Genomic DNA, 18,303 nt, shown 5'->3' with positions numbered 1-18,303 from the left:
AGGGTCATCTAGCCCAACCCCATCTCCACACAAGGTTTCCCATCCAATCAGAAACCACACCGGACCCTGCTTAGCTTTGCAAATGTTCCGGCAGCTTTATTGCTGCACCACTCCCGTTTTCTATGCCTCTTAGGTGGAGAGATCTCGCTGTCCCGCCCCTCACTTCAGTTCCTGGGTGCGCGCGTTTCAGGACGATCGGCTAAAGAAGGTTAAGAAGCAGCAGCAGCAGCAACAGCTCTGCGCTCGTACCGAGAGCGCGTCTCCGGGAAGAGAAAGCGAGCAGCGCTTGGCTTGCCAAGAAAGTAACCCAATCCTCCCGGCGGGCGGGGTCTGGGACTGATGTAACAGGAAACGGGGATGTTTCCTTTGCGCTGCGGATCGCTTACAACCGGACCACGCTCGCCAGTCCCTCTTCAGACCCAGCCGCCTCCTCCGGAGGGCAGAGCGCAGCAAAGCCGCTTCACTTCGCCCCATCTCCCAACTTGGATTGTACCTGCCTCTCCGGACCGCCTCCTTTGTTGTGCGCTTCGACTCCGCTTCGCATTTGCCTTTTTGGGGTGTGGGGGTGGGTGTGGAAGGGGGCAAAGCTGCCACCGAAACGAAGAACCCACCGAGAGTTTCACGCACATCCGATCGTCTTGCCTACGGTGCCGCCGGGAGGAAGAGCTTTGGGTGAGCATCGATCCGAATACAGATCTCTCTTTACCCACGCGCGAGCGAGGCAATCGCTCTCGCTGGCGAAGTTGGGGGCTCCCCGCGTGTGGTTTGCACAAGCCCTGGAGAGGAACTTTCTTTGGAAGGAGGGAGGGGAGAAAAACCCTTTGTTCGAAAGCGCGCATCCGTGTAGGGATGAGAGAGGTGGGACCACACGCAACTCGGGGTTTCGCTGGCTGCGCGTAAAGAGACAGACCCCAAGTTGGCTACAGGCGACACCCGGGCGCACCCGGTTTCGCCTTGGGAAATGCAGGAAATCCTCCGGGCCTTCGGAGTTTTCGGGATCTCTCTGGAGCAAAGCCCGGCGTGGAAAGCAGGCGGCTTTGGGCAAAGCAGGGGCGAACGGAATAAGAGGACGAGGGCAATGCCGGCGCTGCAGCCGCGCTCGCCTCGGTGCCGTTTCGGTTGCTGAATCAGCGCGAGGGTTTGCGCGCATCGCGAGCGCCTTCGCTTGTCGGAAAGGGTGGCTTGGCGTGGAGAGAGAGGAGCGTGCGAAAATGCATCCCCGGTAGCCCTTTGCTGTTCGTGTCCGATCAGACTCAGGGCTGTAAACGCTGCGCGTCCTTACTTGGGACTAAGCCTCGTTGCTCTCAGTGGGGCTTCCTTCAAGTAAACGGGGAAGAGCTTGTTCTGGGAGTCCCACAGAGATCAGTGGGGCTCTTTCCTACATAAGGAGACACATTTGAGTTCATGCGCTATGGCACTTGTGCCTGAGTAGGCTTAGCATCATTATTAGCATTCAGGGAAGTTTTTAGTACAGTATGTGATGTTGTATTGTGCTTTTCTTGTTTTTTGTTGGGAGCTGCCCAGAGTGGCTGGGGCAACAGAGTCAGATGGGTGTCATATTTATAAATTGTTGTTGTTTGTATACCACCCTTCACCTGTAGATAAAGTTTAATACCTGGTACTAATAATCACATTTGCATCCAGATGTTGCTATTTCTGATTTTATGTATGAATAGCCTAGGTCCCAAATCCAGCCGGTTTTGCTATTTCCAGTAAATATGCTTTAAGATCCACTGGTTGCTGCTACCAGTTCTTTAGATGCCAATGTGCCTAGAATTTCTGCCCGGGGCTGCAGTTCTGTGCACACTTACCTGGGAGCGAACCAGATTCAATTCGCTCACTCTTCTGAGTAGGCATACATTGTTTGGATCGGACTGCATTGTTGCAATGCCAAGTATACACATTTGGCAATCCCATGCTGAGCGAGAGGACTTCTGAGTAAGCCTGGTTAGGATTGGGGTATTAGCAGGCCATGTGCTCGCCACAAACACTGCCGCTTTTTCCTCCTTCCGCTTCAAAACCATTGGAGCCATGAAAATGTGGAAGTGTGTGGAATTGTAGGGTTACATTTTCTCCCCATCCTCGTGTGCTTTGACTTCTCTTGATTTGGATGTAGCAAAGAGGCAGGAGCACATTGATATAGGGAAGTTTTTCATGTTTAGTGTTTTATTGTGTTTTTACTACCGTATTCTGCTGGGAACTGCCCAGAGTGGGGGGCAACCCAGTCAGTCAGACAGCCTATAAATAATAAAATTATTATTATTATTATTATTATTATTATTATTATTATTATTACAGTATTATTATTTCCATGAACTTCAGCTTTGGTGCTTGACCTTCTTTGTGTAAGGAAGAGAGAGTTTAAGGAGGATTGGCTCCTGTGTGATGTTTTGTCGATGGCAAAAATCCTACTGAGGTGTATAGAAGGAAATAAATGCCTAAGGGTTGCCCAGAGAGGTTGGCAGCCCTGCATTTAAACTGGAGAATTTGTGAGTGCAGAATGGATGTGTGGTCCAAGCCTCCACTGTTATTTTGGCCATTAGAAATTAACCCTTCCTAGCACTGGGGAGCAGGACTCCACTTACCTGGAAGGTCAAGGGGTTGTTGGGGAAACCCCCAATAGAAATATCTGGGGCACAGAGAGTGCTGAAACGCTTCGGTTAGACTTGTTTGGGGTTTTTCTTTTGCCGGAGATTGGAAGTGCAAGTAAGCCCCCTTCATGCAAGAGTGGCTGCTAAAGGATAGGAGTTGTTTATCATACTTTTAAGTACTGCTGTGGTTTGCTCGGAACTCAAATGGCACGGGGTTAACTTTCATCCATGAACCCTATGAGGTAATTCAGGCTAGTACCTTGTCTCCATTTCCCCAGGAGGAGCGATCCCTATAGCTCAGAAGTGCATGAATTGCTTCACAGGTCTTACGTTTCTTGACTGTGCATACAAAGGTCTGTCCGTTGCAATGGTTACAAATTGTGCCGTTTGTTGTGTCCCTTGCTACTTGTAACCCATCATGGGCTATTGCTCTACATTTCAGCGTTTCCTTTTCTCTGCTGGATACCAGTTGTCTGCTTGTATTACTACAGTACTTTTGACCTTTTTTAAAAAAGAAAGAAAGAAAAGGAACAAGACGCTTTGCAAATGGCCAAATAAAATCCTGCTCTTCGTTGCCATGATCCAGATAAGTGCTGACCAGTGTTTTTCTGCCAGTTCATTCATAGGGTGGACTAGGGTATTTGGGACCTGTCCTCAAAAACATTCACAGATCTAAAACATCAGACCAGAATATCTTTCTTTAGATTATAAAGAAACTGGCCATTTAGTCATGCTTAGCCATGATGCAAAACTAGAGTTTAGGACATGGGGGGCGCTGTGGTCTAAACCACTGAGCCTCTTGCGTTTGCTGATCAGAAGGTTGTTGGTTCGAATCCCCGTGATGGAGTGAGTTCCCATTGCTCTGTCCCAGCTCCAGCCAACCTACCAGTTCAAAAGCACACCAGTGCAATTAGATAAATAGGTACCGCTGCGGTGGGAAGGTAAGTGGCATTTCTGTGTGCTCTGGTTTCCATCACAGTGTCCTGTTGCACCAGAAGCAGTTTCGTCATGCTGGCCATGTGACCCGGAAAGCTAGGTAAAGGTAAAGGGACCCCTGACCATTAGGTCCAGTCGTGACTGACTCTGGGGTTGCGCGCTCATCTCGCATTATTGGCCGAGGGAGCCGGCGTATAGCTTCCAGGTCATGTGGCCAGCATGACAAAGCCGCTTCTGGCAAACCAGAGCAGTACATGGAACGCCGTTTACCTTCCCGCTGTAGCAGTTCCTATTTATCTACTTGCATTTTGACATGCTTTCGAACTGCTAGGTTGGCAGGAGCTGGGACCAAGCAACGGGAGCTCACCCCGTCACAGGGATTCGAACCGCCGACCTTCTGATCAGCAAGCCCTAGGCTCTGTGATTTAACCACAGCACCACCTGGGTCCCACCTGGGACCCACCTGGGTCTGTGGACAAATGCTGGCTCCCTCGGCATGAAAGCGAGATGAGCACCGCAACCCCATAGTCGCCTTTGACTGGACTTAACCGTCCAGGGGTCCTTTGCCTTTAACTTTTACCTTTTACCTTTACTATAGTTCACATTACCATCTTAGAGGATGGTGAAGTTGGGTGTGTGTTTTCTTTTCAGGGTGTTCCTCAGCTCATCCTCCAACCCCTTCCTCAGATGGAACAGCAAAGATTCAACAGCAAAAGCATTCACGACACGTAAGGCTTTCTTCTTCAGTTACCGCTAGAGGCCCCAACGCTCTTCCAAGTGAAGGTCAGGAAAATTTAAAGCAACTCCCTATAAAGCTTTAATTCCTTTAAAACTGTGAAATTTAAAGCTTGGAGCTTAAAACTTAAAACTTAGGACTTATGGCCTAAAATTAAACTAAGCTAAAACAGTATAAAAACAGTATAAAATAATATAAGTCAGCAAAACAGACCAGAAAAATACGGAGGTCAGAGGTTCTCCCCATCTTAGTCGTGTCTTCTGTGGGTTTTCTCCCCCCATTTAGGCATCCCAAAAACCAAAACTCAAGCCTTTTTTCATTCAGCCCAACATTTACTTTCTGGTCAGCAGGTGGACTGGCCAGACCTTCAAGCTTTGGTTCTCTGTTCCACCTTGTCTGAAACAATATAAACAAATGAGAAATATTGTTCCCATGCGCAGATAGTCTCTCTCGCAATCCTCTAATAGACTTTTTTCATAATGAAAAGGCAAAGAAACATGATCACTAAAACGTATGATGGAAAAGATGCAGTGGTTAGAATCTAGCACAGACATCTAAATTTAAAACGGTTGTTTTCTAGTGCTGGTCAGCATCCCTGCCTCTCATCAGGGAATAAATCCTCTGTGTGTGTGTGTGTGTTTTCTTTTCGGTGTGTTCCTCAGCTCGTCCTCCAACCCCTTCCTCAGATGTTCAAATCAACATAGCTTCATTAGTGTCATATTTGTGTACGTATGTTTGTATACAGGGGGCGTTGATGGGCAAAGGACTCTCGTCGGTGTGAATAGTTTCTTATGACAGTAGTACAGGATGCAACTGTATTTTGGATGGTGCTGAGCTGTGTGAACACAGGTTCAAAACCCAGCACTGGAAACGCAGTGAGTGCACTGTAAAGCAGTGTTTCCCAACCAGTGTGCCTCCAGATGTTTTGGGACTACAACTCCCCTCATTCCTGACCACTGGTCTTGCTAGCTAGGGATGATGGGAGTTGTAGTCCCAAAACATCTGGAGGCACACTGGTTGGGAAACACTGCTGTAAAGGGGACTGTGAATTTATTTAATTTATATTTAATTTATATCCCGCCCTTATGGCTGGGTTTCCCCCAGCCATTCTGGGCAGCTTACAACATATATAAAAACACAACAAAACATCAAACATTGAAAAACAAAATATCCTATATGTACAAGCAACAAACAAACCAATAAATCAATAGAAAACAACAACAACAACCAGTTTGCAGTTATACACAAATTTTAAAAAACTGCCAACCCCAAATAAACATTTAACTAACACCAACCCGACAAAAATGAAACAGAGGAACCAAAACTGGAGCTGGTTAAAACATTTTGAAACGGTTTAGCCAGTTGCCTCCACCCAAGAGTTGCTCCAGCAATGTCTCAGTGGCCTCCCAGGAGCCTCTTTTAGCTGCTCAAGGTAAGCCTGGGGCCCATCCCCTAAGCCAGGTGAAAATGGGCCTTGCAGCAGGGAGTAGACTTCCTTCCAGCACTCATGGCAGCAGCCATGAACACAGCAGCAGTTAACCTCCCCAACCCCCTCCAAGGCCACAATCGGTGGGGCTAGAAGCAACAATGGTCATGGCCCGTGTTTTCCCCCTCTCTTTCTGCTTCCCAGCTACTCTCCCTCTCTCTCCCTCCCTCCCCCTCTTCCTCCCTGCCCAGAGAACTGCCAGGAAAGGACAGATTGCTGTTGCCAGAGGTCTCAACTGATTGCCCCCAGAGGGATTTCCATCCATCCATCTCTTCCATTTGGCTTTGTGTGTGTTTTGCTGCCCTGCGCTCCTTCTCTTCCTTCCAGCTCTCCCCAACTCCATGAAATCCATCGGAGGTCCACAGGTTCATCACTGCTGATCTCACGAATCATTACCACAGTCCTGTAAGGACCTCAGCCTCAAGGTTTTCTCACCTCATGTCACTCTATGTAGCATTTTGAGGCAGGGAAGTTCTGACTACGACATCACAATGAAGCACATTTTGCACCATGGAAGAGCAGGGGAGAGAATAAGACACAGGGCTCCTATTTTCAATGGCCACCTGGCATCTGCAGCATCATTTAATGTTGGCCCAAGGTGCTTGGAAAGCAACTTCATTTGCAAAACCAAATCCTATCACAGTCAGTGAATAAACTATCCAGATTAGAGCAAGATCAAACACATTTTGTGACTCTCTCTGTGTGCTTTGAATGGATGGCGGTTAGGCAGCCTGTAAAATCCAAATCTAACATCATAAATTTGTCAAAGAAGTTTGTTTGCAGACTGAAATCCACAGTAGTTTTCATGTCTAAGGCTTTGAACATCCTCTAAAATGTGAATAGGAAACTACATTAATAAAAAAAATCTACATTCGATTTTTTTTTCTGCGTTTGGTCTGGCATTAACCACTTTAGGAATGTAAGAAGCCCTCTTCTGGATCGAACCAAAGATCCATCTATAAGTCAGCATCCTTTTGCCCATAGTGGGCAGTCAGATGCCTATGGAAAGCCCACAGGCGGGGCATGAGAGTAATTCACACAGGGCACAGGAAAGGCTGAAAGGGGCTTCTGAGCCTATATTTTTTGCGCTTAAATCCCCAAAGGAAAGAAAGTATAAACTGAAAGCAATGGTGGGTTCAAATGCAAACGTTTTTGCTTTCTGGGATATAAATGTTTTATTTTAGTTTGCTTAAAATGGTATCTATAAGAAGCTGGATTGTTCCATTGTTTATGGATATGTTGCTGGTTGCACTCTCAGTCCTTACGTGGTATAGGGAGTTGTACTGCGGTAGCTAGGAAAATGAAAGAGAGTACCACCGGCATTCGATTCAAGCAGTTGGCTTATCTTCTTTGAGAAGGATGTGCAAGAAGACATTTTGTAGCTCTTCAGTAGTTAGTTACCGGTACTAGTCCCACAATACACTTATGTTTCAATGGTGGTGATGCTGGCTAATTTTGGTTACTTTAGAAGTCAGTACTGTAAAACAATTGTTTGAAACCTCAGCTTGATCTTTACTAAATCAAAATTTAGAGCGAATCTTCTGGTGTCTTTGGTTTTATGTTTAATAGAATCTGAGGATGTGGGCAAGTGGAAAGTTAGGGGGTTAACTTTAACAGTGTTACACAGGAGTTGCCAAAGCTAAGGTGGTTTTAAAATGGTACATGCGCAGTTCAGCAAAGCCACTATTTTGGAACAAATAAGATTCACAAGGTGAAGCAGTTTTCACTTCTTGATCTCTAAGTGGCAGGTCTGTACTTACTCTTTTTGAAGATCTGCAAATGGGTTGAACAGAAGCTCACCGAAATATTTCAGTCATTTTCAGTGAAGCCAGCTGAACCGTCACCAAGTGCGCACCTCCACAGGTGTCCCAAATGCCACCTGAAGACCGAAAGGGTCCCTTCCTCCTGCAATTCGGATGTTTGAGACTCGCTGCCTGTGCTTTTCGTGGTTTTGCTGCTTGCTAGCTTCGCTGTGGGTTAAACCACTGAGCCTAGGGCTTGCCAATCAGAAAGGGTCGGTGGTTTGAATCCCTGTGACGGGGTGAGCTCCTGTTGCTCGGTCCCAGCTCCTGCCAACCTAGCAGTTCAAAAGCATGTCAAAGTGCAAGTAGATAAATTGGCACCGCTCTGGTGGGAAGGTAAATGGTGTTTCCGTGCGCTGCTCTGGTTCACCAGGCGAGGTTTAGTCATGCTGGCCACATGACCTGGAAGCTGTACGCTGGCTCCCTTGGCCAGTAAAGCAAGATGAGTGCCGCAACCCCAGAGTCGTCTGCGACGGGACCTAACGGTCAGGGGTCCCTTTAGCTTCTACAGGGAGATGACTCCTGAGTTGTGGAAGTGTGGTGAGCGATAGAGGCTGGCTGGCTCATCCTGGCACAGCAAAATTGGCCAAATGTCAGAGTTAAAAAAAAAAGTTTAAGCATCCTTTAGCCTCTAGCTGTATTGTTCAACTATCCCACATGTCAACTTTCCCACATCCAAACCTGACCAACAAGCCATTGCATCACAATCGCTTTTATTCTCACTGAGTGGAAGTCTTTTTTTAGTCCTGGAAGCCAACACACCCTAAATTCCCAATGCAGTTTTGTTAAACGGTGTTTTAAAAAGTTTTGTCACTGCTTCAGGTCAGGTTTATAGTTTCAACACGAAGTTTGCTTGTACCTCGGAGTCACACTTTTGCAAACATAAGCTCCTTCCTTTTATTCACCTTCTGCCCGTGTCTGTAGTTTCTGGGTGAATCGTGCAGAAATAAGTTCACATTTACAGGCCTCGGGAAGATTAGATTGAATGTTGCTTGTATGAAGGGGGATTTTTAGGGGATATTTGTGCCAGGCTGCAAATCTGCTGGCCCTTTTTTCCTTTTGAAAACTTAATTTTTTAAGCAAAAAACAATCAGGGTGACTGGGTGTGTTACATGTTGGAGTACCCAAAAGGAGATACCAGCCACTTGCTGTTTTACTTTACCCAGAGGATTTTTTTAAATGTACAAGTACATATGCACAATTCTTGCACACAGAGATGAAAGCTATTGAAATATTTCATACAGTAGCACAGTGAGTGCTGATGTACAAATTGCAACCGGGGCAGGGTAGAGGACCCAGTACACACATTAAAAAAAGGTAAAAGGTAAAGGACCCCTGGACGGTTAAGTCCAGTCAAAGGTGACTATGGGATTGTGGCGCTCATCTCGCTTTCAGGCCGAGGGAGCCGGCCAGAGCTGTCTTAAACATATCTGGCGCCGTGGTGCGAAGATCCCTCCGGTGCCCCCCTGCCCCATTTCCCAGGGCGCGCCCCCTGGCGGCCTGCGTCACCCAGCCTTGTCGTAGGGCCGGCCCTGGAGCCGGCATTAATCCACAGACAGCTGTCCAGGTCATGTGGCCTGTATGACTAAACAGCTTCTGGTGCAACGGGACATTGTGACAGAAGTCAGAGTGCACTGAAACGTTGTTTACCTTCCCACCACAGCGGTACCTGCTTATCTATTTGCACTGGTGTGCTTTCGAACTGCTAGGTAGGCAGGATCTGGGATAGAGCAACAGGCACTCACCCCGTTGTGCAGATTCGAACTGCCAACCTTCTGATTGGCAAGCCCAAGAGGCTCAGTGGTTCAGACCACAGCGCCACCCACATCCCTTTACAAGTACACACGTGCAATGTTGTGGATCTGGGAAATCCTTTAAGCACCTCATAGCTCAGCTTAAGTCCTGACATGCAGAGGTCCCCCCCCCACCGACAACCAGAGTTACCCCCCTAAAAGTCAGCCTCAGTGTGCATCTGCATATAAATTAGCAGGTGCAAACTTGTGTCGTGAGCCTGCACCCCAAGTCTTTCAAGTACCTATCTGTTTTCCCTTTGCTTCTATGGCTTTTGCATGGATTTACCAAAAGGGCCCTGGCGTTTGAAAGCTTCTGCCCGGTTTCTTGCGCTTCTATACAGCAAACCTGCAATGTGACTTAAAGACAATTTATGGTTTTAATTACGGCTTTGAAACTGCGTCCGTGCCAATAAAGGAAGAGGAGACGAGGCTTGCCGTTTGGCACGCCTTGCGTTTTGAAAAGTTTGAAGAACCCAGGCAGCACTTCTAGCCAAGAGTTCGAAAGCAGCTTGTTCAAAGCTCCTCACCGAGTTCACAGCAGATGTGACATTTGAAAGGAAGGACTTCCTGCTTTGCAGCTCAGCCTCTTTACATAAGGTGCAATTCCCTTATATATACATACTATATATTTAATTTTTAACCTGGTAACCACAACATTTGCTGAGCTTTATTATTTTGCCGCCAGCTGCATATGTGTACGTTACATAAACTTTCTGGAAGGAAGCCCAGATCTAGCCCACTCTGTATCTTATCTCTGTGTAGGCAACACACAGCGTTATGGCATGGCGAATAGAAGTGGTTTTCCTCTGTTGTGGGTTGGGGGGAACCGGACCTCAGACTTGGGAGCCAAATACTCCAGCACTCTCAGCCTGGTCCTCTGGAACTCTCTTTGCACTCCTGGCTGTCCCTGCTTCACCTTCTCTTTGAAGGATTTACCTAGCCAGAACTCCTTAAACCAGGGATCAGCAAGCTTTTTCAGCAGGGGATGGGTCCACTGTCCCTCAGACCATGTGGTGGGCCGGACTATATTTTGGAGCGAAAAAATGAATGAATTCCTATGCCCCACAAATAACCCAGAGATGCATTTTAAATAAAATAACACATTCTACTCATGTAAAAACACGCTGATTCCTGTACCGTCTGTGGGCCGGATTTAGAAGGCGATTAAGCTGGATCTAGCCCCTGGGCCTTAGTTTGTCCACCCATGCCTTAAACTCTGCTAATGACACTTTTTTTTTGTCTGAATGGAGGATTGCGAGGGGTGTGAAAAGCAGTGTAAAAACAAAGGGTGCATGCATTGTGGGTGGCTCTTGTGAACCAAGTAAAAACGTCTCCTGGGAAAACACACAGAAGTAGCAATCAGGAACAGCTCAGGCCTCTATCTCTGTGGGTTTACCAAAGAAAACTGGCAATTTAACCATTTCAATTGTACGGGGACGTTAATTTTGTTCCCTGGTGTTCATACCAAGTGCAAAATGACTCATGAGATGTTGTCCCCCACCTCAACAGCAATTCCTTACCACCCTCACTTAAATATACCGAGCAATATAGGTGTTTTGGATCAAGGGGAAGCAACTTTTCCTCAGGGTATGAATTTATTATGTGTGTGTGTGTGATAAAGACTTAAAATCTTGCAGCCTAGATTCAGATTATTAAAGTTTCCGGGCAAGGAAAAAGGCCAAAATCGTTCTGCGTAATCCACTTGGAAGACATAATTTTGATTACTTTAAATTCAAGTAGCAGAGCTTACTGAATTTTAAATCCAAGGGTTTTGAGCAAAGGAGAGTACAATCACAAAGCTGTTGGGAACATTTAGTAATAATTCCGCCGTCGAGCACAGTTTTTAAAATTCAGGTGATCAGTTTCTGCCTACATACTACTGGATTTGTGGCCATTATGCTCATTTGCCTTGAGTAGCAGTAAAGCTCTGCTGAATGAAATACAATTGCCTCTGGTCTATTTTTTGGGAATCCTGCAACCAGTTTAAGTTTTTACTCTGCCAACTATACATTGGAGTTCTGTTCTGGATCAATATTGAGTAGAATTTCATGACAGTGTCTACGTATGTGGTGTGTCTGTTGACTGCAGCAAATATGGTCCTGAAACTTTTTCTCAGAAGCCATTCAGCTGGAGTTAGGGTTGCCATATGTCCAGAATTTCCTGGACGTATTCAGAATACTGCAGCTGCAAGCAGTGTCTGGATAGAATTCGGCAGAAGGTCTGGGAAAATTCGGACGTACGAAAGCCTATGCCGGTAGTGTTGTTTCCCTCAGAAACAGCTAAAAAAAAAAGTCCAATCTCCTTGTGAGTTTGCCAGAAAAAAAAAAAGCTCAACAACTTTTCTGTCTGGGTTTTCACTTTTTGAAATATGGAAACAACCCTAGTACTTCTTTGAAGTAAATAGGTTGCTTATTGGCAGCGTGGGAAAGAAGTTAAGTAGTTATGCAAATAGTAAATAGAGCGGCTTGTTGTATAATTAGTAACACCAGAAAAAAAGAGCGCTCATTTCCTCTCTATCTAAAACGAAGTCTTTGGTTTAAACCAGCTGTGTTTCTTGTCTAGCTGAAGGTTAGTGACATTATGACAGTTTCTTGTTTACTAAACACAGAGTGTTGGGTAGGTTTTAATAATAGCACTAAGTAAAATGGTCCAGTTCCAAATTACTTGTCAAAAAAAGCTCGGCAACTTGTCATATGGCAACTCTACATTTAAAGCACTATCGTAGGGATTTAAACTGTCATGGCTCCCCATCTGCCATTTGTTAAGGGTGCTGAGAGTTGTTAGGAAACCCCTGTTGCCCTCACAGAACTACAATTCCCAGAGTTCCACGGGAAGAGGGGTTGATTCTTAAGCCATTGTTGGGAATGAAGCAGGCCCAACAATGGCTAGGATACAAATGGATGTGCTAGGTTCTTTGAGGATAAAATTGCTCATTGCCACAACAACTCAGATGCCATGGCTATTAAAGGTCCAATGTGCCAGGATGTAATGCAATTTTATGGGATCAATGACAGCTTTCCAGGTCTGAGGAAATAGGCAAAGTACTTGGAGTGGCTCAGTCAACAGCATGTATTGTTTCCTTGTGTACCGCTTTGAGGTGGGTGGGGCGGGGCGATACAGTCAAGTGGAATACAGTAAATAAATAAAAGCTGAAAACCACTGAATGCTACCAACAAATTTAACTTTAACACAAAGGATGTCACTCCCTTTCATGCTTTGTTGCTTCCGTTTCTGCTCTTAAAGGAGTCTAACTCTCACACCATGCCCTCTTTGCCGGCCACGAAAGCAATTGCTTCCCACTTCAACTTACCCGCCACTGACCCGGCAGCTGCCATTTTTAAAATTCAGAATTGTGATTTTAGAGTGTCTTTTGGAGCACTGTCTCGTTATTACAAGCGGAAACCTTGGGTCCCCTCTGAAACCGATGGGACATGTTAGTCTTGACTTAAACCCTTGTGCAAATCAATTGAAACAAACAATGTAGTTTATTGTACAAAACTCACATGTTGTTGTTTAGTCATTTAGTCGTGTCCGACTCTTTGTGACCCCATGGACCAAAGCACGCCAGGCGCTCCTGTCTTGCACTGCCTCCCGCAGTTTGGTCAAACTCATGTTTGTAGCTTCGAGAACACTGTCCAACCATCTCGTCCTCTGTCGTCCCCTTCTCCTAGTGCCCTCAATCTTTCCCAACATCAGGGTCTTTTCCAAGGATTCTTCTCTTCTCATGAGGTGGTCAAAGTATTGGAGCCTCAGCTTCACGATCTGTACAAATACATGTACAAAACTCACATATATGTACATTAGTAACAGATATGACCTCAGCTATTTTTAAGCAGCATTTGAACACGGTTTGGCATGGAGTCTACTAGTTTCGAACAGTCACTGTTGATTTTCGGATCCCTGTACCACACTTGAATCAGCGCCTGAATGAGCTTCTCCATAGTCATACAGTCTACAGCATGGAGGCGACTTTCATATAGCCCACAAATTCTCAATGGGATTTACGTCCAGGGAATTCCCTGGCCAATCAAGTACCTGTATTTGCTGCTCTGTTGTGAATTTCTTCACAGCTTTTGATGTGTGACAGGGGGCAATATCCCAGTACCATCAGGATACCTCTTTTCCAGCTCTGGAATAACTCTCGTTCATAGAACCTCAATATATTGTGGCGAGTGCATCATTCCTTCTATTGGCTGCAGGCTTCTGACACCATAATGATCAATTGACTTTTCATGTTTGTTTTGACTACAGGATTACAAGTAAGATAGAAAAGATGGTTTGTTTCAATTAATTTGCACAAAGGTGTAAGCCCCGTTGAGTTCCGTGGGAATGAAGTGCAACTACTGTATTTCTTGCTCCATAAGATGCACTTTTTTCCTCCTAAAAAGTGAGAGGAACTGTCTGTGCGTCTTATGGAGCGAATGTGTGGTCCCTGGAGCCAAATTGCCCAGGTGTGAAAGGCAGATCATGCTTTTTTTTTTATAAAAAAAAAGAGCTAAAGGCTAACAAGAGGGAAAGAGAGCATTGAAAGGACCTGCTCAGCAGCTGATTGCAAGAGATCTGGGAGGGAGAGGAGGGAGCTAGCTTCCGCCCCGGCCCCTTGCCCAGGCCTCAATTGTTGTCTGCAGAGGGAGGCTGCTTGTTTCCCCAGCTACATGTGACTGGCTGATTAGATTATCTGTCTGGAAACTGTAGAAATGGGTCCCTTTCCTTTCCTAGAGAAGCTGCAGAGCTGTGAGTTGAACCCCATAAAAACAGGATTTTTTCCTTTGCAAGGTAAGCTCAACAACTTTGAGCTGATCCTCAAAAATGGAGCTTTCCCCCTTTGCAAAAAAGTTGCACAACTGTGAGCTGACACCCCCCCCCCTCAAATTTGCAAAATAAGCTTCCTCAAATATTTAATGGGGGGGGGGGACAAAGGCACCTAGGCCTCTAGGAGTTGGCTGCTATGCCTAGAACAATTCAAGAAACCAAAATATTTTTTTCTTGTTTTCCTCCTCTAAAAAACTAGGCGCATCCTATGGTCAGGTGCGTCCTATGGAGCGAAAAATACGGTAAAGTTAGCTTGGATCTAGCAAATGGAAAATAAACTTTTTAAAAAGAAGGCATCCTCCCGAGTGCAGTAGATCAGTTCTTGATATGCAGGGAAAATAGCCCTGAGCAAACAGCCTTTATCATGGACACCGAGTTCCTCCGAATGGAAATGTACTTGTGAGTTTATTATGGGAATATCTTAACTCTTGTGGTGGGTTTTGTCAATGGAGCCCAGCAGGTGTCACTCTGGGGACTAAACATGAAGGAGATGTTAGAATGACATTTCTTTTCTGAAGAGAGGATGTGCCGAAGAAAGATATTTTCTTCATAACCCATAAGAAGTATTTTTTACTGCAGTTCTGTCTCACTCTCTTTTAAACTGGCATTAGCTGCTTCTCAGGACGTTCCTCCTCCTCTGTTACAAACTGTTGTAACTTTGATGTGTGATCTGCTTTAAGAATGACACACACATGGCCCTGGATATGGTGCTTGCATTCATTGACTATAATCAGCTACTTCAACAAAGCAAACATACACAATGGGTTGCTGCAGATAACTGTGATTCTGACCAGTGTTCAAAACTCCCATTGTTCTAGGCGCATTTTGCGACAGGGAATTTCATTCTCGTGAGCCGCTTCTGAGCTCTGGGCGCAGTTCTGCGCCTAAGATTTCAGATTAATACTGCAGAGTGGAAGGAAAAGAGGACCTTTTTCTGCCTCCCCACTTCCAGCTACTTTCTGAAGACTGGAGAAGAGACCCTCTTAAGAATATCAGGGGGTGGGCATGGGGAAGGACTTGACCATCTAAAAAAGGAACCTAATATTTAGGCTTCAGTTCATTCATTTTTCAGCTTTGTATTCTTGTTATAAAAAAGCACGCCTAGACATTCCGTTGTGGCACCCATAACTTCGGTTTAAGGTGTCATTTAGCTCCTAGCGTTCATATCTCAGTTTCTAACACTGATTATAGATACCGCTTGAGCCTATGGTCTGTCTCACTAGGCAAAATGATATCGCCGCAGAATATTCCCACGGTAAGAGGAGTGTGTGTGTGTGTTCTGAGATGCTAAATCCACAAAGAAGTGTACAGAGTCAAGAAGGAAGCCAGAACATTTTCCGTGTCTGACAGCAATAACATAGGGGAACTTTATTGGCTTGTCAACAAAAAGCTCATGGGTTTATGAAAAAAGCTTGCAGTGGGTGTGTGTTTTTATGAAAGGGTGTGGGTCCTTCTTTGTAGAAATATGGCCTGAAATTATCTTTGGGGCTCAGCGGGGAACTGATCTGCTGTATTGCTCCTGTTGGGAAGCTGGATGTTTTGTTGAGACAAATGATTTGTTTGTACGTACTGTGAATTGTTGGTCTTGGCTGCTGGATTCATTCATCCCAAATATTAATAAGTCAAAATTGTTGGCAGGCACCATGGGAGACATAGGGCAGCAGGCTGGCCTCAACTGATGCAGGCCCTCCCGGTACCGACCCGCCGGGCGTCTCCACCCTCCAGTGCAGCCAGGAGATATCGATCTGGACTCCAAGAGCCTAGATATGCTGTAGCAGAATCCACGTAGCTTGAGTGGCCACAGAGAGAGAGAGAGAGACGTGGTGGCATATTTACAGGCATATCTCAGGAGAGAGAAAAACACATCCTATCCTTCTTCTTCTTTTTTATAATTATTTTTATTAAGGATTTTTGTGGGTTACAACGGTAGTGCAGTGTCTCATGCATCATTTTTACACATCAATTATACTTGTTGAGACATTATGAGGAAGGGGGGAAAGAGGTGGGTGGGATGGGGAGTTGGGTGTGGTGGATTGTCAATGTTTCTGTTCTTCTTGATATGTGTAGGGGTTCGGCGTCAGCGTCGTTTGTGCAGGTTCTCTGTTGTTTGTTCGTGATTCTCTGTTGGTGAGAGAGGTCGGAATTCATCTTAGGATGCAATTGCTCATTTGTGGTTGGCTGTGATGATCTTTAGTTTCTTGTGTGAGTGGGGAGGGAGGATGTTTTGATTAGGATAGCCATATTGATTTGTATGCTGACGGTAAGTTTTTGTTGTTGTCTTGTTGGGCTGTATAAGTGATGAAGGGGAACCATACTGGGGTGAAGGTGTCTTCTTTTGTTTGTCCCCGTGTCAGTTTCAGCTTACTGGTTAGTTTTTCTAGTAGGGCCGTTTCCCATACAATTTGGTACCATTGGTCCATGCTTACCCCTGACAGGCCCCTCCAGTGCCTGGCTATGATGTTTCTTGTTGCTGACAATAGGTGGATTATAAGTTCTTTGTGATCTGAGTAAGCGTTGTTATCTTGAAAGATATTTAGTAAAACCAATTCTGGGGTAGTATCTAGCACTTGCTTAGTTATCTTACAGATTTCTTGCATGGATGTCATCCAGAATGATTGGATTTTAGGGCACTCCCACCACATGTGGAGATATGTGCCTATGGAGGTGCATCCTCTCCAACAATTCGATGAGGTTTCTGAATGTATTAGTGCTAGTTTCCTTGGAGTCAAGTACCATCTGTAAGTTAGTTTCAATGAGAGTTCTTTTCTTTTCATTGATATAGATTTGAAGGGGAGTTCTCTCCTTCTTCATCAGCACAGCAGAGCAAAAGCAAAAGCAATATACAACAGAAGTGTACAGACATGGTACATACAACAGCTACACGTCTATAGCTTAAGGTGGAACTGAATTCCCAACAAATATCATTTATAAGTAGGCTACATTGCCCTAGCAAAACAATCTACAAAAAAAAGGAGAGCCATGAGATAGAAGCCATCAGAACGATGTGTGCATCATAGGTAAGAAAGCTCAAACTGAAACATGCAGACTGTGATTTTTGCCAGAGGTAGAGAGAAAAATATTCAAGCTTTGCTTAAGCCCCTGAACTGAAGTGGCAGGGTATAAATCAGTTGGAAGGGAGTTCCATTGCTGTGGGATCACCGCTAAAACGACCCTGTTTCTTGAGGACACTAACCGGAAGTTATCTAAAAGCACCAAGCCTGTTAGCATAGGTTATTCTTGGAAAACTACTATGTGAACCACTACCAAAACTTGGCTTAATAATGGCCAAGCCTTAGTCATTCATGCAGCCCCTAGAATTGGCTGTACATTCCACTGAACTCCAGTGAAATGCCTTTCCAAGGATACATGCAGGGCCGGATGAGGCCCTAAGCTACTGAAGGTAATGGAGCCCTTTATATGTCCAGCTGTCCTTTGTCAACAACAAATTGTCGCTGGTTGGTTTTTTTTTTTTTGAATATATGCTATATGGTAATTTATGAACCTAATAGATATCTAAAGCCATTTGTATATGTTGCCATGCAACCAGTCCATGCAGAATGTAGGCACCCTATATATGGAAAAGAGCAAACCAGTGATATTTTAGGGAGCAGGCTAGCAGGCCATTACTTACATCATAGAATCCTACACAACACAAAACACTGTTGCTGTATGTAGGTTTTGTTTTATTTGTTTTTTTATCTTATATCTTGGAAACGTACATCCAGGTTTCCCCCCCTTAAAATTGTTTTGGGGCCCCCAATAGAGTGGGGCACTACCGGTAAGCTATAGCTTGTTTAGCTTATACATAAATCTAGCACTGGATACATGGATGTTATCTGGCTTTAAGAGCAGTTTGTGCTCCTTCCCTTCCACGGAACGAAATACGCCCAAGAGCTAAGCAAAAACTTCTACAATGTACAATTACAATCAAGTTGTTACATTGAATACAACCATTGCTAGAACCACGGCTAGGTTATCTGTGAACATCTTCCTATGGATCTAAGGTATTACAGTATTAGAATTTCTAACCACTTCGTCACTAAGCTAGACGGAAACAGTAAATATAATTATTCACATGCGCGTGCAACCTCAGACCACATAAAGCATCTCTGTTTCCTTTCTTTCCTCTCTAGATCCATCCTGTTCC

The 18,303-nt window shown here is 45.1% G+C and overlaps 1 protein-coding gene across 1 annotated transcript in view; it reads left to right on the top strand.

The window, feature by feature from the left end:
* The first annotated feature begins 230 nt into the window (after nucleotides 1–230).
* Nucleotides 231–18,303, top strand: part of CALCRL (calcitonin receptor like receptor) — an 82,184-nt gene continuing 64,111 nt past the window's right edge. Inside the window, 2 exon segments of the mRNA XM_060281269.1 lie at nucleotides 231–672; nucleotides 4,179–4,255. Coding sequence (XP_060137252.1) covers nucleotides 358–672; nucleotides 4,179–4,255 — 392 coding nt within the window. The 5' untranslated portion in view covers nucleotides 231–357.

This window comes from Zootoca vivipara, chromosome 1 (genome assembly GCF_963506605.1).
Source record: "Zootoca vivipara chromosome 1, rZooViv1.1, whole genome shotgun sequence".
Taxonomy (NCBI): domain Eukaryota; kingdom Metazoa; phylum Chordata; class Lepidosauria; order Squamata; family Lacertidae; genus Zootoca; species Zootoca vivipara.
Note: the sequence above shows the minus strand (reverse complement) of the source record. Positions and strands in the feature narration are given on the sequence as shown.